The following is a 23,185-nucleotide window of genomic DNA, read 5'->3' as shown; positions in this document are numbered from 1 at the left end:
AAATCACACATACATATTATTTGCAAATTTAATGAGATGAAAACTAACTCTTATAATACAAGTTTTAATATATATATTTTCTTAAGAAATAATAACAAACAATAATTTTTAAATTATTGTTTTGCCAATTACTTATTGAGAAAAAAATACATGTCACATCATCAATTTAACAGAAAAACTAACAAAGATACCATATTTGATAACAGAGCAATAGTTCAAATATTATTTTGATTAACAAAAAATCGTATGTACCAAAATGTACCTTTGACAAAAGTCTAGGTAACATTTTAGGTTTTTACTCTTTGTGCAAATAAGGGATTTGCCAATATTGTTTTACTTACCACATCATTGTTTACATGTATGATTTCACCATCAGTGACAAACCAGTGAGATTTGTGAGATTATGAGCCAGGCATGTCATACTTACAGTGAAATTGCGAAACATAACATTGTTTAGAATAACAAGAAATTTATACACGAAAGCTTCTTCCATGTCAACTTCTCAGTTCTCACACACCCTTGTCGATAAAATTGGCCAGATTAAGCTGTACATGCTGAACAAATAAAAACGTTTGGGGCGAGAGAGGCTCGAACTCTCGACCTCAGGATAACTCAGAAGCTATGAGACCTACGCGCTAGCCAACTGCGCCACCGCCCCTCGATATTTCCTACTACCTAAACCTTATAAAAGACGTATTAGACTCGACACAAACTCCAAGGATGATTTAGCTCCCACTAAATTTCTTGTAATTAACTATTTTCCTGTTTGCCCGTTGCAGCCGTTGCTATACCGGTGACATGGCTGATGGCTGGGCTACGTTGGACCGTGCTGGTATAGTATGCTTTCAATTTTGATCGCTAAGTACGTACTGTGAGCGATTGAAAACTAATTAAGCATTTATTGGCAGGTTCTGCCTGTAAATCTGAATTCGAAATTAAATGACCAAACAAAATCTGGCAAATTTTTACTCCATTATCAGAGGCTTCAATTCCCCTGATAAAAGTTCAGTTGGGCCCTTTGTTGTTGTTCATCTGCAAATAATGTCAGTCACTTATACAGTAAGTTAACTTGTCTCTAACTCCCATATTTGATTTGATTATACAAATTGCTCACAGTACGTCCTCTCTTGTTCACAAAAGAAATATCACAATGGTAATTAACAAGGCAGCTAATCTGAGATGTGTCCAGAAATGAGATATAGTTAATGCACGACCCGCAAAATGTTGGAATTCTGAACCAGGCCACCAGATCGAGCTATATACCTGATATATTTTGAATCATATTTGATCATGAATCTTCTCAGAAGTCGGTAAAGATCGATACTCGAAAAATAGCTAAAGGAGCTGGTTTTCTTTATGTAGTAGGAAATATAAAAGCTATATATATATATGTGTGTGACATGCATGCATGAGCAGTTGAGCACTGCCGTTAGTGGAAGACGTACTTAATAGACACTGTTGGCGGAGCCAATATAGGACGAGTGATGGTCTGTGCCCTCACTGAGTTTATGAGTTTGGTCTGTTTTGACTCAATTGTGCCCCCACAAGATTAAGAATTTTACCTAAAGTTGTATTAACTATGTGATTTTACCCTTGTAAATAGTTATAACCCAGCATAATAATATAGCTTCTTGTGTACTCTACCCATTATACAATCAAAATCCCAATTATCTAAGAGTATTTCACGCCTTCTCCTTCAGCATTCTAAGAAAACCTGATCTTGTGCCGCGGACACATTTGTTTCTCCCTCCACCACTAAGACACACCCAGAGAAAAGCAGAGAATAGTGAGATATTGGTGATGAGGAGATGAAGCTGGGACTGATCTGCACTATATACTTTAGATCGAGGGAAGTAAGCTTTAAACATATAGCCACTGAGAGAGAGAGAGAGAGAGAGAGAGAGAGAGAGAGAGAGAGAGAGAGTGCATGAATGGAAATCCAGCTAATGGTTTTGGAAAGAGTAGTGATGCCCATGTGGAGGGGAGTGGAAGTGCCAGTCGATCCCTGGAGTAGAACCCTAGCTGTCTTCTATCTCCTCGTCCCTTGGCTAAAACGCTGGCAAAGAAGGAAAGATAATGACTCCTTCTGGTTCGATCATTAATATTGTGCGCGCGTGTGTACTAAGAATTCATGGCCGGGTTGTACCACCATCATCGAAATTTCCACAACTCATTTGCAACGTCTATATAAGAAAATGCTTACTTCGATACTCTCTTATTTATATACTTTTAGTAGTGTGATTTCATAATGTTATTCAGATCATTTATGTAAAATATAAATTAAAACAAAAATTGTTTACTAAGTCGATTACATCAAATAAATGAACAGTAATTGTGAAACTTAGTAGTCTTATAATCAGTCGTATGTTTGTTTGATACAATCGATTAAGCAAATGATATTTGTATACATTGATTAACAAAACTTTTAAACGGATACTATTTTTGTATTCACACTATCAAATGTATAGAAATAAAAAGAGTTTGAACGCACACATTCATACTGATATGGGTACAAATTTATATAAGCTAGAGTTCAACGTACATGTGTTAAGGTTTTAAAGGAAGTCGTGTAGTGTCAAAAAAGAAAAAAAGGTTTTAAGGGTTCAACTCAATACCTATCTTAGGATTAGAATTTTATATATTACATAGGTCTAAATGTTTTTATTTTTAAAAACATAATACAAACAAATTATATCATAAGCTCATAGCGGTCAATTTATATTTATATATATATAAATCATAACGGTAAATTTGATTTAGCAAATGTTTGACATAAAAAAATTGATAAAGTGAAGCTTGAATTTAGTGAATACTTTAATTTTTCTATTGAACTGAGAGAAGGTTTCAATAAAAAATTGCATTTTGATCAAGACCAGCAAATCCACTCTACAAAATTTGGGGTTGTCTATGATACCTTGATAAATATTATACATTAGTTTACAACTAACTGTAATTTTTTTGAACTATATTTATAATATTGACAACAAAATTACAACATGTGTTTTATATGTTTACAAATAATCAAACAAATTTACTATACCCAGACAAAAAAAACAAATTTACTATATCAACAACAATTTCTTCATATATTTGTAAAATTGTTGTATGCATGTGATGTAATTACAGCGGTAACACTAAGTTACCCAAACAATATGTACTATAACGAAAACAAATTTCTTGTCCAATTTATAAATGAATGTATTGTATACACGTGGTATTGTAGAGTATTCCTAAAAGCTCTGCTAATCAAACAGTTAAACACTATAAACCAATCTACGTGGAAAATGAACATTGATGCAACTCCTTCAAAGAGACCCGCACGGTTATGATTTATGAAGCTTACCACAAGATAATGTCTTTCATTAGTATATATAATACTACTTCAATTTGGAGCCAGTCGAACTTTTAGCTAATTTTGTTGATTGATTATTAACCAATGACCATGGACTGGGATTGCAGTCTGCAGATTCGAAATGCAGACGGACAACATAAATTATTACACATGCTGATCTAGATTCTGATTTCCACGATTGCCGCCCATAGCTAGCAATTGCAATATGTATATTCTGCACATGATATATTATCAATTCGTTTTCATGTAATCCTCTGATTCCTCTCTCATTAACATTGTTGTTTCTCTCACAAGCTCCCTTCTTGTTTGTTTGGATGTTATAGCTAGCTTTGTAAATAACAGCTTATATGATTGATTAGATAATTAAGAACATGGAGTCATGTGGGAATATGACGAATATCTCATTAGCATTTAGAAACTTAGACGCAGTTGAATAGTATATATGGCTGAAATATATCTAATCCTGATAGAAATTAGCTGTTCTTTGACCATAAGCAGCCAAGTATCATGACGCAGAATAATATACATGCTATATAGCCAACTTTGTCAAGGTTCCAAACACCAATTAAGATTAGTGGTCCTTAATTAGCTTTAACAGAACTATACAGGAGAAAGGTTAAGCTTGCTTTCTGAACGAAAACTCATTAACCTAGGTAGTGCTCTGGTCAGCAAATCACTGGGTTTTTGTTTTCTTTTTCCTGACTAATATAACATCATTGTTTACTCACCTTTAAATTCTCTTTTGGTTTTGATTATCCAAGTAGAATAGGCAATGGGCATCTCCTCCACTTAATAATTTGTCTATTCAAAGTAGCAACTCAATGATGATCTAATGGTCCATCTATACTGCCCTAGCTGGCAGACGAACAATGAGTAGTACAGTTGTTGCAGCCTTGCAGGTATCCGATACCCACATCTCGAATCGATGTATGCAAACTGAGATTATGGTATATATTATTATTCGTGAGCAACATAATGCAATGCATTCTTAGCAGCCTAACTCGATCTTTGCTTAATCACTAGCAAGTAAAATATGCTAGAGAACCGCCTATAAGTCATTTATATATTGATAACATTTAAAATGAAGCATATTCCCGAAGAAGAATTGGTGTAGAGGCAGCTCGCAAATCTAGAGCTGGACATATTTCGTTTCAGTTTGGTTTTTGGTTCAAATTAAAATCGAATTATTTTGATCGGTTTTCTAGAAACTCAAATAATTCACCGAATTAAATTAATTTGAACTGAAATAATCGGTTTTATTGAAATTCAGTTCGATTTTAATTCGGTTTCGGTTCACACCTCATATGTAATTTTTTTTAATTTTTTAAAAGGTGAAACTCGAACTCCTACCCAAAGATGATGCCACAAATCACTACATCACATGCATTTCTCATTAATAACCATGTAAAGATTATATTTATTCTCATTTTGATAGATATATTCAATAAAACATTAAAATGTTAATGTTGGAATTCAAACTCCTGACCTAGAATATAACAACCATGCGTTTTACTAACTGCGCTAGACAACATTCTAGTTATTTTTTGTTATTTTTTGTACTAATACCAATTTTTTATTATTTTTAAAATCATTAAATTAAATTCGGTCAGTTCGGTTTTAAATCAGTTGGTTTGATCACGTAAACCATTTTCAAACCGTTTAAACCGGTTTCAGTTCATTTTTTTCATTTTCTAAACTATAGCTAGTCGGTTCGATTATCCGGACCATATTTTCAGTTCGGTTCAATCGATTTTTCTAATTTAATTCGGTTTATGCCCACCCCTAAGCAAATCTCTCTTGGACGAGCATGTCCACTCAAACATAGACTACGTACTCAAAGAAAAACCAGTATATACCTGCTAATGCATGCGATTGTGGTATGAAGTATGATTGTATGAACCACGAAACTAGATTAACCACTCATGCACGTGAGCCCTGCCACAAAGTATTTCCAATATCCAAAACATGTAGGAACAAACACTCGACAGCTGAACCTTCCCCATCCCAAAAGGGTCATTTAGAGTAATTGATACAGAGGCGAAGGTGGTATCGAGCTCACTTCATTTTCCCTCCATTTTCAGCTTATTATGCCTCCCTCTTGGTCTATTGTCTACTACAACAAGAGCTAACGTACAGTTCGACCAGTCCCTTATGACTCCATTTCAGACTAAGATCTTCAGCTCATTTATGTGGGCACAAGGTCGAGGGCATAACGAGATTGACTTATTTTCGTTGACATGCATCCGATCCCCGGCCCTTCTCTACCTGAGTTAAGTGCATGCACAACACCATTCAATCTAATTAAGTTTAACTGCGATAAATCTTTAGTATAAATCGTTTGAACTTTGAAACTTTAGTATAAATCCGATCTGTATATTTTTTGTTTGTGTTTCGTGCTTTGAGAGTTTAAGAGAAGTTTTTTAGCTCCCTTAACATCGTAGTTTTTTAAACTAAAGCTACATGCAATTGAACTTTCGTAATGTTTTAGCATACCCCGTTAATTTCTTCTTATTGTTTTCTTTTAATTATATATTTTTGATGATATAAACAACACTCAAAAATTTCACAAAAAAGTGAATTGTCAAATATACCCATGTGTTTGCTAAAATTGATAGGGCAAACAAGAGGGATATAATAGTATGTATATATATATAAGAAAAATAAAAAAATAAAAAAATTTAAACTGAGACGTGAGATTATGAGAATAAGAGATTGACAAGAACTTGACAATCCTTTTTAATTTGCACACAATTGGCGCCAATCAGGTTGCTAGCCAGTATATCTTATCCTAACACATTCACGTGCTTACAAAGAGCGAAACCTCTGCATCTCTTAAGTTTTCGAGTATACTAGCGACACCACCCTTCTGGTTGGTCCCCATTGAGTGTAGCAGCACCCTATTAGGGTTTCTTTTGGCTTCCTAGGCTACGCGAGGTTGTGGTGTGGTTTGGCAAGTCCTCTTGTGGGTGCAGCAAGGTGGGGTTTATGTGGCGGTGTTACAGAGTTGATCAAGGCCGAGGAATAATCTCATTGGTCTTTTGAGTTACTTCTGTGAATTTGCTCATCACATAATTGTGTGCTTTCAACAAGAGAGGGTATAGATGTCAAGCGCCTTTCGAGAAAAGGTTATTTTAATTTATATTTTGTCTTGCTATATGCGAGCTGATCAGTTTGTAATGAGTTGCAAACCAAAAGAGGGGACACCACCACTAGTCTCAGAACCTGTCATCCCAGCCAACTAGATTTGGGCTGAAACTCAAAAAGAGCCACCACCGTCGGCTTGAGAACCTAAGAGTAGGAATCCCCTCAACCACAAAACTTCAATAGGACAAATACCAATGAAAGCAAGATTCCCCAACAGCAATGCCCCTTGATCGAGCAGTCTGCCACCGTCCATCAGAATCGTAGTCCGATCAGCGCTGCCAGCCTTCAAATCGGACTCATCAAAAGCCAATCTATCCCCCAAATGAGATATATTTTAAAGCACAAGAAAAAAAAAACGGAGGAAAATTAGGCACGTCCAGTATGCCTAAATCATACTTGCCATTAAAAGAGACAAGAGAGTGCTTTCTCTATTTAGTTGAAGGTTCACCGTTGCCGGTCATTGTGAGATTTTGGCGAAAAGCGGCCACTGGAGAGACCCCGTAGCAGAGTCTTGCATATAACTTTAGTGATAATTGATAATGAGTTTGTGTTGGAACTTGTTCAGCGTGACTTAACGTATAATTTTCTAGGCCAATGAAGTTATTCATTTACATTTGAAATTATTATATATACATGGTATATAGTCTACATAGTGTATTTTTTAATGTTATTGATTTATTTTTACTGTATATGTTTTTAATTGGTTACTCATATTTAATTAGTATTGTCTTTTGTTAAGATACTCAAAGTTTTGATTTGAGTCATTTGACTTCTACTTATTAATTTGGTAATTACCATTGTTATAGCTAGTGCTGTTAATTGTAATTTCAAAAACCATTGACTCTTGGTATGTTAATTAATTTTTACTCAATTAGACTACATTATTTAACGAGGATGTTCAATTCGTCATGAGCAATGAAAGATGTATCGATTTTTTTGATATATATTAAGATTCCGGTTCGAACTCATTTTACCAATAGATAAGAGTTTCTTGGCATGGTAGTATAGATCTATGAGAAAATATGCTTCTTTACATGATGTTGTTGTAATTTTAGTCGCATGCACTGGTTGTATTTATCTGTCTCTTCACATGTACAACGAGGATACATATGAGAGGCGTGTTTTTGTTAATTCATCCGTTTGATACATTACACAATAGCCTAACAAATTAATTGAACATATGTTGTTTTTTAGTTGAATTGAACAATGGAAGCAAATTTGCTCCTTATCCTTAACTTTCCACTTTCATTCCCCACTCACCTACATGAATGACATGTGTCAATTTAACTTAACCACTCTAATTATGGTTAACTCAATAATAATTGATTATTATTTTCTTGTTTTCTTTAACAACCAAATGATAATATGACCAATTACATATAAGGTCATTTCATGACTCATATTTTTAAATAAGGACACCCAAACATTTTTACTAACATAAGCCCATCTTGTGATAAAAGAACTTTAATTAAGACATTAAAATCGAACATAATTATATACTGCCACTAGAGTTAAAAGAAGAAGAAGCAAAACCATCACTTTTTAATCTTTAATAGAGTCTCCGGCTGATCTTCCGGCAACCTCCGGTAAGGTTACAAAAGCTACTGTTGCGAGAACAAAAGTTACTAGATATCGGAACAAAATCTATTATAAAGCTGAACAAAAGATACTATCATTGGAAACAAAAGATACTGTCACTAGAAATAAAAGATACTATTAAGTAGAAAAAAGCTATTGTCACGAACAAACAATATGTACTGCAAGCAAAACAAAAAATATTATTAAGTAGAACAAAATATACTGTCACCAGCCCAAAAAACGATTAGCACAAGTAATGAAAGATACTCTAGTGAATTGCTGAGAAATATGTTGAAAAGATATTATTACAACGTTGAAAAAATACTAACAGAGACCTAAATAATCTACTATTGATACAACCAAATGCTACTGCGTACATTTGTAAAAGCCACTACACCAGTAACCAAAAACTACTCTATGTTGCAAAAATATACTTCATCTACTCCAGAAACTTCACCATTCTAGTGCCAGTCTTTCCAACCATTCCCATATCAAATCATTACAGCTTAGATTTCATACAAACACATACATAACAGATCTGATCAATACCTCAATCCCTAACTACTAAAACTCTAAAACCCTAGGAATTCAAATATGAAACGAATCAGAGAGAGAGAAAAAACATATAGATCGAGAAAAGCTCTTAGTCAGTGATGACAGCGACCTCCTCGAGCTTGACGATCCGAGCGACCTGGTCTTCGGTGTATTCTTCATCTCCAGCGAGGTGCTCCGCTTAACACTGGACGTGGTGCGCTAGATCAGAGGTCATGTGGAAAATCAAAGGTCTTTTGGCTTCTAAATCGAGCAGTCGAGCCTCCGTCATTGAGGCTTTGGACCTCCGCTACCCCGAGCAGCTGAGCCTCCACCATCGAGGCTTCAAACCTCCATCGTCGACGCGTCGATTTAGTGAGAGCGAAAGGAGGAGGAGGAGGAGAATTGCCAGATTAAGAGAGAGAGAGAGAGAGAGAGAGAGAGAGAGAGAGAGAGAATTTGCTTTGAGGGTAGTTTAGGTAAAACAAAAGTATGAGATAATGGATTGGGGAAAAATGGACTTATATTAACAAAACAAATTAGAGTATCTTTAACTGGGAGAGAGTAGTGAAATATGGATTAATGTTGAAATTTCTAAAAATTATAATATAGATCTCCCACAAATGGGAAAATCCAAACGTTGAGGGCTAGTTAGGAACAAGGTTTGTTAACGTTCTTCCTTTGAAGAGGAAATAGAGGATTTTTTGAGCAAGGTCCCGACCAAACAACAAAAGGATGAAGGATTTGATTATATGGATTTGATAAGCTTCTATTGAATATTAATACAAATCCTTATGAGAAAAAGCTTATCCCACAGCAGATCCATGCTATTGAAAAAAAAAATCCAGTAATTTGCCAAAGATAATTGGAGCCAAGTTGATTTAATGAGCACAAATTTCAGATTTTTAGTCAAGCTCCCAATTAAAAGAATAACATTATAACAAGAACATAGCTCCTTTTATTGAGATTCAATTCAAATAAAGATTATAAATGGTTAGAAACGTATCGCTCTCTCTCACCCTAGGCTCTTCTAGGGTTTTGACGGTGACCAAATCTCTCAAATCCATGGCGGAACCCATGAAATCCTTTATCTTATCTTGTGATATGTTTTTCGGGTGTTGTCTCTTCGCGGCTTTTACAAATCGGATATGTGGTGGTGGCGCAAGTGATCACCGATGAGGCGATGACTTTGCCTTTGACACGGGTCTTGCTTCCAATTCGCATTTGCATCGAAATCTTCCTTTTTCATTGCCCAAGGATTTTCGTCGTTTGGGCAGATCTCATATGGCTGGATTGTATTGATGTAGATAGGTTTGGTGGCGTTTTCGTTTGAATCCAAATTTCATTGGTGCTGAGTTGAGGCTGTGCACTACAAGGTTTGATGGTGGAATTCTGGATCATTGGCGACTGCAACTTCTTGGTTCGGTCATTGGTGGGATTAAGGGATTCATCGATAGTCTTGACATGTTGAAGGTGGATGGCGGCGTGATCTTGTAAATTGCTGCTGCTTTGATTGGAAGGGAGGACGCACCAATCTTTTGCCAACTTCCTCAAATCGGACTCCGGTCATTTGTGATTTGGGTGAATGCAGTTTTGGCGATGGTGGTAGGTTGCCAGTCATAAATCGGGCGGGGCTGTAGTTTGGGACTGTGACTCCCCCAGGAAGAATCGGTGATACCGATGTCGATGATTACCGATGAGTGCTTGTCGGAGGTGATAACGACAGATTAGATTTTTCGTTCCATGTCGATGGCATTGAGATTGACGATCAGTTTGATTTGGCGACGCTGCCTGATTCTCGATCGTCTATCGGTCGGTGTGATTCAAGTGTCGACGGGTTTTTATTGACAACGATGACGGTGCTGTGATTTGGTATCAGGTTCGTTGACTGAGTCGTTGGCGGTCCAGCTAGTTTTGGTTTGGAACTGGAACTCGTCAGGCAGTGAGGATGGTCACGTCGGTGATGTTTGTCACTATAGAGGTTGATGTCACAACGGCTTATCCTTCCATGGCGGTGCTGCCGTTCTAATGAAGTTGGGCTCAGTGGACTCATTAGTTTCTTCTCGGGCCTTTTGGGCTTTTATTTTGGTTTGTTGCTGAGTCTGGGCTCCTTTTTGGGCTTGAGCTTTGGGTCTGACATTGGATGTTGGTTATGGTTGGAGCTGCTAGTAATTTGGTTTGGGCTCCTCCTCTATGTGGGTTTGGTTGGATTGGGTCTTTATGGTCCATCATCAGATCTAATCTTAGATCAATGACAGTATATGCTTATGTGGTTGTGACATTTTAATTCATTCTTTTACGTGAGCTTTAGTCTGTAAAATAAAAGTGCTTAAAATAGTATTCAGAATGTGGATGTATTTTTGGTTGTTGGAATCGTAGATGCAGCTAGGTATTCTGGTAGTTATATGGAGTAATTCTTTTTGTCAGCCCACATGAGTATTTATTTCTTGTACTGTTTGTTGAACTATAAATTTAATTGACATCTTGATTAAAAAATAATATTATAACACCGTGAACATAAAATTTTTGAGTTCAATTACCATTCTAGTACTAGTTCGAGAAGTCTATTTTGATATGATGTTAAATAAAAATTGATGAAAAGTTAAATTAGAAAATAATAATTAACTACTATTGAGTTAACTATAGTTGGAGTGGTTAGATAAAAAAAAAACACATACATAAGTGGGTGAGGATGAAAGTGAGGAAGTAAGAGTGGGGAGTAAATTTGCTTAAGCAATTAACACTAAGAGTCTAGTATATTTCCGAAATTAAAGCTACTAAAAGTGGAGTTGAACACAAAGTGGAATGAAGTAAATTAGGGGGAATTAAAATGGGGATTATTGCTTGATTGGAATGGCGGGAGGGTTTATTAATGCAGAGACAGGGAGGACATACTATCAAGTGCGTTGAGTCACGCAGCTGTCATTCGGTATTACAAAGCGAAAGCCAACTCTGCCCTCTTGTTCATAGCCAGCAAATAAGCGTTTGCACCTGTCGGATGCTTTCTTTCCTCTCTTATTATGTGTTGTTTGTGTTTTTGATTCTCTCTCTCTCTCTCTCAATCAATCATTTTAACCAACTCCTCCTCTCTGTTTCAAACTGCCCATCAACTATTTGACAGGAGTCTCCAACGACACCACCAACAACATTTTAAACTAATCCCACCACCCCCTCCTCCTTCTCCTTCAATGAAATGGAGGCTCATATGGAGCCAGGCCAACCAGAGAAGACCAACATCATGAGGTGGAAGCAAAGATCAATGTTCTTAGTGATCGATTCCCTGTCAGCCATCTTATGAGTATAGCAGTACACCCAAGACTAGTTCATTCGAAACAAGACGCACCCGCTTGTGATTTTGATGCGTTTCTTGCCATGGCTCACCCACATTACCGATCACAATTCGGAGACACAACTTTTACCAAAGTGTTTGTAGGAGGATTAGCATGGGAGACACCGACCGAGGAAATGCGAAGGTATTTCGAGCAGTTTGGAGAGATTCTTGAAGCTGTGATTATTGCTGACAAGAATACAGGAAAATCTAAAGGATATGGATTTGTAAGTGTTTGATCACCTACAACAAATGTTTTGGAATATGAGTTGGTTTTCTCCCTTTTTTGCTGAGTTTGGGCTCTCATTAATATAGGTAACTTTTCGTGATGCTGAATCGGCGAGGAGGGCTTGTGCTAATCCGAACCCTATGATCGATGGAAGAAGAGCAAATTGTAACATTGCTTCATTGGGGAGGCCTAGACCTTCACCACCTAGAGGTACTTTCATCGTCTATATATATACATATCAGGCCGGATCAAAAGCTGACGTATACAATGTGAACGCCGGAGACGCATTGCAATTTGGATTCGAAGATGAACAAATTTTGTGTGATTTTTTGTTTTGTTTGGTACATTAAATTGACGATGATGTGGATGTGATTCGTGTAGGAAGAAATCAAGGTACAAGTGCATATCAAGGAAATGCACAACAGGGTGCACCATCCTACGGCGGGGTGCCGCCACTACCGCCACCACTGCCACCACTGCCACAAGCACCGGCTCCGATCATGTATCCATCTTACAGGTAAGCACCGTTGCAGTTTGTTTTGGAGGGTTAGAAGAGAATGGTCCATGCAATGAATAAAAAAAAGTCGAGTAGATAGACGTGGTGTCGTTTTTTATGTTTCATTGAATTTTTTCCTCTACAGTTGGTATCAACCTGTAATTTGCAAATATTTGTTGTTTTTTTTGTCCCGAAAAATAGAAAATACATTATCATATAAAATCTGACCAATAGCTATGGAAGTGGGTCGCCATTTTCTCCTAATGTGCATAAACACTGGACCTACTGAGTTTTTATGCATGTCTTCTACGGTTGTACCAGGCTTTAGCAACAAAAAACTACTAATATGCAGCAAAAAAAAACAAAAACACTACTAATTTGATTATATAATTTTTTTTCTTTGAACAAAGAACTCAAAAAGAATAACCAGTATGATGTGAGTCACGGCCTCCCACTTACAAAAGAAAGCCTGATGCCTCTAGACTAAATAATACCCGGCGATTGTCATATCATTGTATATTTTTTTGTGCTGAAATTTGTCTCTGTTTTTGTTGTTTTACTTTGAAAAATATGTTGACTCTTGGATGGAAAAAAGAGGGTATATGATAGAATGGTTATGCAATGTCATGGTCATGGTGGTCCTTTTATCAGTTACTTAATGTGCACATTTCAGACTCATTTGTACCACCCTACAGTACTTTACTATGTTTTTGCCATTATGCATCTGTATATTACTTATTATTCAAGCTATGAAGAGTGAATTCTTTCCCAGATCATTGTGTTGATGATGCCATATAGGTATAGTAAAAAAGAAGTGAAAATAATTTAGGATTCAATTGGTTGAAGATATCCAATCTAATTCGAGTGTAATATGTAACTCACTTCCACCTACTAATCACTAATTATATAAGACAGTTGACATATAAAATCCTAAGTCTTAGACGATGAACCCACACACTACTTCCCTCTCATTACTATTATTAAATTGCTTTCTATCGTCAGAAAAATGGATGCACATGATATATATGGAAAATTTTAGTATATATTGATGTATATTATATATCTCACATCTAATGATTGACATTATTTTATAAGTGTGGTCAGAAAAATAATATTCGTTGTAAACCGTTGGAAGTATGATGTATAACATGCATCGGATGTATAATAGACAAATCCAATATTTATCATGTTCCATGTTTCTCCAACTAGTGAAACTACTCGATCTTTAGGTATCAATATCATTTATTGTGTTCTTTACTCATCAGTTTCATTTATTTCTGAATTGCAGCTACCCAACCTACTGTCCTGATTATGGATACCATCAAGTTAGTCTCTCTCTCTCATTCATGCATGCACATTCAATAAGACAAGCAGCAATGCAACTGGGAAAACAATTCCATCGCATAATTATTATTGAATAATGAATATAAGGTTTTTTTCGATTAAATTATTGGATACAAGGTTTCTCATGCATGCACTGCACATTCGAATTCAAAATAATACAGGCACGGTAACAATTGGCTCACATTAGTACTGTATATGGTTTTGCAGCAAGCAGCTGCTTTGTACAACCAACAAGCAGTAGTTCATCAACAGCCCCAGTACTACCAGCAGCAACAACTCTATGGAGCAACATCACCTTCAACAATGGGAGCTCCATACTACTATCATCATCAAGGCTACTCGTTCCAATCTCCAAGGGACTCATTTTCTCCGGTACCCCAGGCGCATCAAATGCCCGCTGCACCTTCCTATGTCTACTATCCTACGCAGCAGATGGATGCTGCTTCCTCCTTCTCCTCTTATCCTCCTCCAATCCTACAACCACCACCAACGTTAAGGCGTCCTCATCTGACCTCTCCTTCCGGTAATAACTTTCTACCTTAGTCCCTGTCGTTTACATTTTCTCTTTAAGCATAACATAACAGTGATAAGTGATAACACATGCACTCTCAGTACTATATAAGCTATCCAGGGAGAGCATATTCAATTCTCATTACTTATTATATGACAGATAGAAAGAGTACTCTGGTGAATGATGAAATTAAACACTTGGAATTGAACTAATATAGATTCAAGGATATTTATGTTTCCTAGGGATTTGTCTAACACGGACCTAGTGGGGCAACAAGGGCAAAGCCAACCCATGTGAGTGAGCTGTGTGATGACCCAAATAAGGGTCAATGGGAAGTCATGAGTGACAGAAGCAGCAGCAGAGTGCAAACGAACAGTGGTGAGCGAAAGCATGTGGCTCATCAGTCTCTCAAATTTAGTTTTCATTTCTGAAGATCATGCAGTCAAGTGGTCGTATACATAATTATAGAGAGATCGAAAGGTCCAGGACATACTTCATGCATTGGTAGATAGTGCCAATGATGAGCCCTAGGATAATAACATCGAGGTGGGGGGGGGGGGGGGGGTAGGTTGGTTTTCAGAGGATCAATGAAAACCGGGATCAAATCAGCCGGTTCGATCTAGTTCGATTAGTCTGGTTCATATTTTCTTCGGTTCTTTTCCCCTGCCACTCCTACTTCAACCATTATTAGTTGAACCACTGAGTTCAAGAGTATAGCTATTTTAGTTTGTGATCATGATTCATGAACCCATTGTCTGGGACACCTGAGAATTCTGAAATGCATACTAACTTTTGAGTAAAATAGAAAATTACTGGCCAGAAGAAAAGTATATATATATATATATTACTGTTATCTCTAACCTTATATATCTGTGGACCTGTGATGAGTGGTCAAGGCTGGAAACTTTTAGTCATTTTCCTCACGGTCATAAGTTCATGATAACCCTACCATTTCGAAGCACATAAAAACAAAATTGAGTGTCGGACGCTGTCTCATTGGATTAGGAATGCATTATATGTAATGGTGGAATTATGGAGAGCCCTAAGCTTTGCTGAAACTGTCATACTGACATCTATCTGATCTTTTGCTTGTGATACCAAAAAATATATAGATGTAGGTGGTTTCAGTTGGAGTTATCATACTGCATTACTGCTAAAACTCTTCTAAATTCCTACTGTTCTCACATATGCTAGTGAAAATCTGTCTAAGGGTTATTTTTTGGTGTCAGACTCACAGAATCCACAACATGCCTCCACAGAATCAGAACCTGGAGCTGCTACTTCAGAAAGTCCTCCAGATACCTAGAAGGAACCACTCGTTCACAAATACATGATTTACTCAAATGATTCGAATGTATGTATAATCTTCATGCAAATTTAAAAGGATGTTGGGACCATCGATCATATTGGTTTCTTTCAACATCTTTTCTGTATGGGACGATCTCATTAATCTTTCTCTGTCGATTAATTTCTCTCAGTTTCTCCCAATTTTTTCATTCTCTTTAACACAGAAATACATATATGTTCTTTTGTTTATTCATAAAAAAATTTAATGTATTTATATGGTACTACTAATTTCTATGAAAAGTTCTGATCATATATGATTACTTTCAATCTTTCATATTATAAATTATTTAATTTGATATTGTGATTTTAATAATAAAATTCAATACTTTACTTTCGTAAAATATATTTTTACGTACAATATTATATAGACATTCTTATAAAAAAGTCATTTTTCACCAATTAAAATAAAAAACAGTTAATTAAGATTTCAAAATTATATAAAAAATTAAAAACCCATACACCATTGCCACTAGAGTTCCTAATATTTACAAGAATACCACCATAACCTCACCCACACCATCGTCACTTTGTCGATCTCTCTCGCCCTTCGAATTCAAACCATGGACGACCACCGCCTCCCACTCCGGCCTCCAAATCCAAATTCCACTCCTCTTGACCTCCGTTTCCAATTGGACATCACCACTGAGTGACAAAACCATCACCCTCCTCTCTGTTTTCGGGCTCTCCTCTCCCTCGCAACTTCATCGCAAACGGAGGGGATCTCCTTGGTAGCCTTCTGGCTGTACCCCTACCTTGTTCAGAATCAAATCCATGTAATTTCAAACTTACTCTTCTCATATTCTGGCGGATTACGGCGGAGTTAAGGATACAAAGACTTTAAGTGGGATTTGGTTCTGATCCCGAAGCTGGTTGCAGTGGTGGCACCGTTGACGCCGTTGACAGAGATTGTGATATGATATGTGCAGAAAAAGCATGAGGTCGATGAAGATAGATTGGATGCCTTGCATTCCTCTAGAGAATATGCACCGATGGGTGCCCAGAGCAATATTCTGGGTGCCCCATTGAATCTTTATATATATATATATATATATATATATATATATATATATATACCAAGAACCTATCATAGCTAGAAGTGTAATTACATATCACACTATTCGTTATATTACCCGTTACGTAACAATGTTAATATGATTGGTAGTGTAGCTGACAAAGTTTTTGTGTAATTAGTAGTGTATTTGGCGAATTCAATGTTGATATTTGAATCATTTAGTTGATTTGAGAAATTAAAAGATCACATAACAATAGACAAAAGTTTGTTATTTCTAGTCATTATTTTGTTCTTCTTCCTTTTTTTTCACATTTTCTTCTTATCACAACATAGTCACATATTGTAGTGTAACATGCAGTGTGCAAGGTTCTATAAGATGCTAGGCACTAGTCGGGTGGAAAGGTGAGTACTAGCGCCTAGAGGACTAGTCGAGGGGATTAGGCGGAAATTAGGCGGTTTTTATTTATTTTATTGTTTCTAGTTTATATTACATAAAAGTATATACACTTGAACATATTAGAAGTATGATAATGTTCGAAATTAGTGATTGTAGTCTAATTTTGTTTTAAGAAGTGACTGTAATATAGTATTTTTTTTATTAAATACAACAACTAATATGCTATAACAAGTCTATTGTGAGTCAAACTCACGGCCCCCTCGCTTGCGAGGAGAGATTGATGCCACCAGAAATGGTATTGGGCTATTGTAGTCTAATTTTGTAAAAACTTATTTACCATTTAAAGGAGATTACCATTTTATAATTAAAATAAATTAATTTGACTTTTTTATAATTTAAGTTATCATTTGCTAATAATTTATAAACATGCTCTATGAAATTATCATTACGCTGGTAGACTTATATATTTTCTCCTTATACTTGATAATATGTTTTTCTAAGGGTTATCAGAGCCGTCAATCATCACCCTCAAGTTTTGTTTAATGAACTGCCGAATACACAGTGACATTAAAGTGTAAATCCGCGATGACAAACATGAGTACGTACCTAAAAGTGTAAAACCCAAAAATATAACTTGTTGAGAGTTAGATGGTCTTAATTTTGGTCTATCATAGTAGTGTTATGATTGTCTTTCGAGAAATAATAAGAAAAATTAATTTCTTTCTATAAAGAGAAAATTGGGTTGTTTACCAACATAAATGCTGTACTATATTTTATTTATTTTTATCTTGGATGCATTTTACTTGAATCACCAACTCCAAGGCAACACATCCACAATCCATTGGCCCTCATATATGTCAACAACAACAACAACAGAAAGGCTGCCCAAGCAGAATACTGTCTCATGCTTTGAGTACTTGCACTGAATGGTTACGACTTACGAGCGCTAGCAGTTTGGGCTATAAAACAGAGTGATTACAGACTGAAGCACTTGAAAAGAGGGCCTTCTTATTCCTCAATTTAACAGTTTATTGCTCAATTTTGTTAAAATCAGATCACTTGCTCTACCCTAAATTGGACGTACTAATGTGTAATTGCTTCCTTTAAAAGAAACAAATTGATATGAGCATATAATGACGTTTTTAATATGTTATCTCTCTCATTTAGTTTAGTTATTTTCTTAATAATGTATATTTTAACTTATTATGATCCATTGCAAACTCTTGTTTTGAGTTATTATGCAATTCTCTTTATTTTGATTCATGTACGGATAAATGTACATGTTTGATTTAAGAGTGTTTGGCGGGATTTGATATCCAAATCATTGACTCATTGCTACTTTTGAAGAATGTGAAGAGTGTTCGTATACACTGTGTATCTAAACTCCGAGATTGAGTTATCAATTAGGGGGAGTTGTTTTGCAGACTTCAGGGGGAGTCTATACCACATGTTATCTTCAACTGTAGTTGGTGTGTTGTGCTCTTTTTCCCTTCGACCAGACTTTTATTTTACCCAAGAGGTTTTGTTTTGCTTGGGCAAAGTTTTTACCGAGGCAACAATATTGCGCCATGACACATTAATATCGTGATACAAGGGGAGTGTTGTAGGAGAATTACTCTTTCTAATCTTCCGGCGTATCTTGTTCTAATTAGTATAGATTGCTCTAGTTAATGAATGTTATATAATCCCTGAATCTACAAGATACTCAATGTAATGCTTATATTGAGTCTATATCTTTCCTTAACTAGACTAACCTATACTAATTAGAACAAGATACACCTGAAGATTACGGAGAGTAATTATCCTACAACAGTTTATTATTTTTAGGTATGTTAGAGAAAAACAAGAGGAATATATGTTTAAAGAACCTAAATGAGCAATAAAACCCGGAATCAGAATTCTGCTTCTGTAGAATAGTCAACTTCGACGGATCATAACAGACAAACTACATGGAGTAAAATTATGAATAAATATTGATGGAAAGCCCTATGAGTCTAGTTTTTAAAACCATTAGAATCGCAACAATATCAATTGTTTGGAGGATGTTATGCTTGATTTAGTTAGAAGAGGTCGAACTGTTCGAGGAGATGCAATCCTAGTTAAGAAATAAAAGAAGGTGTCAGCTGAATCTAGGGCTTTTTGAGCATCAATTATGGACAAAAAAAGTGTGTTATTTCAAGCCCTTGGATTACTTTAGCATCATCTCAAGGAAGAGCCAAGATTAGTTCAACTTATTAGGGTTTTCCCCCTATATAAAAGAATTTTTCTAAAGGGTTAGAGATCTCTCCTTTGCATGTCCTCTGCCCAGAAAAATATTCTTCTCCTAATCCTAAAATTTATTGTGCTTCATACTTGAGCCTTGCTCTATCTTGGTGTCCTTCCGGAGCTACTTTAGAGAATTAAAAATGTAAAACATGATTCAATTGTTATCTTTATGTTTCATATCTTTATATTTCATTAGTATGTTATGGATTTTAGGGTTTGGTTTATCTTTGATGTTGAGAACATGGTTGTTTTATTAACTTACAAATTTTATAAATTTATGTTCTTGAATTGTTGATGAGGATCGTGTCACTTTGATTCATGCCAAGCTTGATGAGTTGAAAACTTGTGGTGTGAGCTTTGTTAAACACTAATTTGCGCAAGTTAGTATAACTATTAACTTATGCTATGTTGCTAAGGAAAGCATCGGTTAAACAATCGTTAATGTTTGAGGTTCATTGACGTGGGTTTCGACTTTGATCATAAGTTGCATATAAATTTGTTAAGCCGCTACGAATAATTGATTTGCATGTCTGAATTATTTTCTCGATCTTAATGATTTGTGTTATATGTTGAATGGATGCACTACGTATTAACGTGACATATTACATGAAAATTGCTTAGGGTTAGAGCTACTCACTTTGGATATCATAGAAGATTATATGTGGTATATAGCCACTACGAAATATACTTTGAATTTAGTTCTCGTATTCAACTTGCATGATTTAAGTCTTCATGATTTGAAGCAATTCAATTACATGACTTTGTGATATTATGTCGTGTATGGGAGGTAATCAAGTGTATATAATTGTATATATAGTAGATAAGTTTTGTATTTCTTTTACATTCTTGATACAAACAATATCTCAACTCTTGAAAACAACTTGTATATAGTTGTATATAATACTTGTAGATAATATATGTTTGTAATTAATAGTAGTTCATGTGATCGACGCTCTATTTTGCAGGTATACCCTCAATTTCCGGGTTATAATGATAACCCTTACGAATCACTAAACTATCTCTTACATGGTTTTATTGATGAACTTAAAACGCTTCATCACAAATCGCATGGCCAAGTCAATATGAAATGAAGAAACTAAGCACATTTTTTTAATTTCTTATGCCCAAGTAGTAGCATTTACCTTGGTGATTGATTAGTTGAAGGGCGTAGCATGTCAACTTTAGGGCATTATACAGGTTGGGTCGATAAACAACTAATTATTTACATATTAGGGAAACCAAAAACTTGCACGGAATGAATATTAACTGATTGAAACGTCCCGATAACTAGAAATTAATGATATTACCATACAACCCTATATCTAATTCACCAGTCCCTCTCAAAATGGCTCTGGTTTGGAACTAATTACTTACCAGACTGCATAATGCATAGCATATTGCCTTCGATTTTCAACTTTCTGTGGTGAATTTCTTGCTAAATAGGGATGTCTTGGTCCACAGAATTTAAAGTTATTTCCTTTCTTTCCTGATAGATATACACAGTACATACAGCACGTAGTTATTACCGCATCGTCAAAGGTTCTTTTCATTCAACCACTATATTCTCCTCCCTGATGATTGTGCATGCATTCATGTGAAAACATTATAAAAGCCTCGATATTTAGTCAAGATAATACACCATTCATTCTATGTAACTAGTACCTATAGTCACTGATCTATGGAGCCGTCTGAAATTTCATCTAGATTTGCAAGGACCCTCAATCTTTTTCCAAATGAGAAGGACTACCTGAACCAGGTGCCCAATTCCCATGGTTTGGGTTTTTCATCGTCTGAAAACTCTAAATCCTTCAGTGAAGATCATAACAAAGAGGATGATGTAACTGTAGCCTTGCACATTGGCCTTCCTGAATACTCAGATGGCTCTGCGAATTCGATTGAGAAGGAAGTTTCAGATCCCGAAAATGTGACTACGGAACAAAAGTACTGGATTCCAACTCGAGAACAGATACTCATTGGCTTCACTCATTTTTCTTGCCATGTCTGCTTCAAAACATTTAACCGCTACAACAATCTGCAGGTACGATCAAATATATTCTTTTGCATTAAACTCGGAACTAAATTCTTGTATCATATGGATTTCTTCTTTAGTCAGGTTGTTTGATATATAATTATTAGAGCAGTTCGTCTGGATTGTATTTTGAATTGGTTGTCCGGATCGGCAACCCTCGATCAACATATATAACTTTCGGGAACAAACAATACCATAGATATATATGACAGTTAATTTTTGGAATGAACCGTAAAAAAGTAGACTCAATTCAGTTAAAAGAGTTTTTAAGTTTTAGAATCAATATATGAATCTAGTAGAACTCGAAACCCTCATCGAATCACTAACACAACGTCACAGCAACAGAACTTCACCAAATTGCAGTTTCTGCATATAGTTGAATTTTCAAATTTTTACAAAAACATTTTCATATATTGTTTCACATTGTATATATTCCTGTTGTACGTAGATGCACATGTGGGGGCATGGATCGCAGTATCGAAGAGGACCGGAGTCACTGAAGGGAGCACAACCTCGAGCGATGCTAAGCCTACCATGCTATTGCTGTGCAGAAGGCTGCAAGAACAACATCGACTACCCAAGAGCAAAACCCTTGAAAGATTTCCGAACGCTTCAAACTCACTACAAGAGAAAGCATGGCATAAAACCCTTCATGTGTCGAAAGTGTGGGAAGTTGCTGGCGGTGAAAGGTGACTGGAGAACTCATGAGAAGAATTGTGGCAAGCGCTGGCTTTGCACTTGTGGTTCAGATTTCAAACACAAGAGGTCATTGAAAGATCATATGAAGGCTTTTGGGTCCAGCCATACTCCTTTTCCTTCTACTTCGTTGTATGAGGATAGTAATGCAGCTTCCTTTGTTTAAGCTTCACTAAGCATGCATGCTTAATTATTGAAATTTGAGGACATGTTTTTTGTGGAACTCTTAAAATTTAGAATATTTTCTGAGTTAATCAAGTCGATGTTTGAACTTGTTTTGTGTGCATGTGTTGATTTCTATTTCTAGCTTTCAATCATTCATAAAGAATGTGCTCACATAAGTCCATAAGGTTTTTTGGCACAGTGTAGTTTGTACCACAATATGTGTGCAACTCTGAAGACAGTTTTGGACTTTTGGGCAACCAAAGCCCAGTTGCCTTAAGTCCAAATGGACTTGGTATCCCAAGGTGAGTCGGGCCACAAAAAATGATCTGGCAAACTAGTGAAAAACACCAACACATTTCAGCAGAGAAACTAGTTTCTTATCTTAACTGATAATCAAATATTAGCCCTTGTTTTATCTCTACTTGGTACTTAAAGGCTCATTTATAGAGACTAGATCTGCTGATAATGACATCAGTAATTTCTCATTTTTCGGGGTAAAATTTAGGTAGTATCAGAAATCACTAAACTAACAAATGGGGTTACAACGTCAAAACTAACTAGGTGTTGTAAACATAACGTTTTGGCCTTCGGTCTGCTGATTGTTAGGTCGGATTCTCTCTTATTTGATATTAGTGCTTCTAAAACACTAATATTAATGCAGTCTTCGTGAAACACCAAACATTCTCATCGGTGTAAATTCATAAAATTGCACATGAAAGTTGCAACAAGAAAACTGTATGAAATCTTCATAGCCATTCATC

General features: G+C 35.9%; 3 protein-coding genes and 1 non-coding gene across 5 annotated transcripts in view; 2 read left to right on the top strand and 2 right to left on the bottom strand.

The window, feature by feature from the left end:
• LOC126796238 (14-3-3 protein 7-like) overlaps positions 1 to 23,185 on the bottom strand; it is a 294,280-nt gene that overhangs the window by 81,276 nt on the left and 189,819 nt on the right. The gene's annotated exons all lie outside the window — the stretch shown is intronic.
• On the bottom strand, positions 574 to 658 carry TRNAM-CAU (transfer RNA methionine (anticodon CAU)). The gene is given in 2 exon segments: positions 574 to 609; positions 621 to 658. It is a non-coding gene; the product is annotated as a tRNA-Met (tRNA).
• On the top strand, positions 11,662 to 15,862 carry LOC126796234 (uncharacterized). Its single transcript, XM_050523004.1, has 6 exons — positions 11,662 to 12,160; positions 12,249 to 12,372; positions 12,544 to 12,679; positions 13,947 to 13,983; positions 14,210 to 14,525; positions 15,743 to 15,862. Exons 1-6 carry the CDS (start codon positions 11,900 to 11,902, stop codon positions 15,817 to 15,819), a joined length of 951 nt encoding a protein of 316 aa, XP_050378961.1. The 5' UTR covers positions 11,662 to 11,899; the 3' UTR covers positions 15,820 to 15,862.
• LOC126796239 (protein TRANSPARENT TESTA 1) lies at positions 21,213 to 22,425 on the top strand. Its single transcript, XM_050523012.1, has 2 exons — positions 21,213 to 21,572; positions 22,012 to 22,425. The coding sequence occupies exons 1-2, from the start codon at positions 21,213 to 21,215 to the stop codon at positions 22,423 to 22,425; spliced, it is 774 nt and encodes a 257-aa protein (XP_050378969.1).

Source organism: Argentina anserina, chromosome 5, assembly GCF_933775445.1.
Source record: "Argentina anserina chromosome 5, drPotAnse1.1, whole genome shotgun sequence".
Taxonomy (NCBI): Eukaryota; Viridiplantae; Streptophyta; class Magnoliopsida; order Rosales; family Rosaceae; genus Argentina; species Argentina anserina.
The sequence above is the reverse complement of the archived record's forward strand: the minus strand, read 5'-3'. Positions and strand labels throughout refer to the sequence as shown.

Bases quoted from the DNA above. Each gene is read 5' to 3' on its own strand.
- LOC126796234 (XM_050523004.1), top strand. From the start codon at position 11,900: ATGAGTATAGCAGTACACCCAAGACTAGTTCATTCGAAACAAGACGCA. The intron at 12,161-12,248 runs GTAAGTGTTTGA...TCATTAATATAG, and splicing joins AATCTAAAGGATATGGATTT to GTAACTTTTCGTGATGCTGA. The intron at 13,984-14,209 runs GTTAGTCTCTCT...ATGGTTTTGCAG, and splicing joins CTGATTATGGATACCATCAA to CAAGCAGCTGCTTTGTACAA.
- LOC126796239 (XM_050523012.1), top strand. From the start codon at position 21,213: ATGGAGCCGTCTGAAATTTCATCTAGATTTGCAAGGACCCTCAATCTT. The intron at 21,573-22,011 runs GTACGATCAAAT...TGTTGTACGTAG, and splicing joins ACCGCTACAACAATCTGCAG to ATGCACATGTGGGGGCATGG.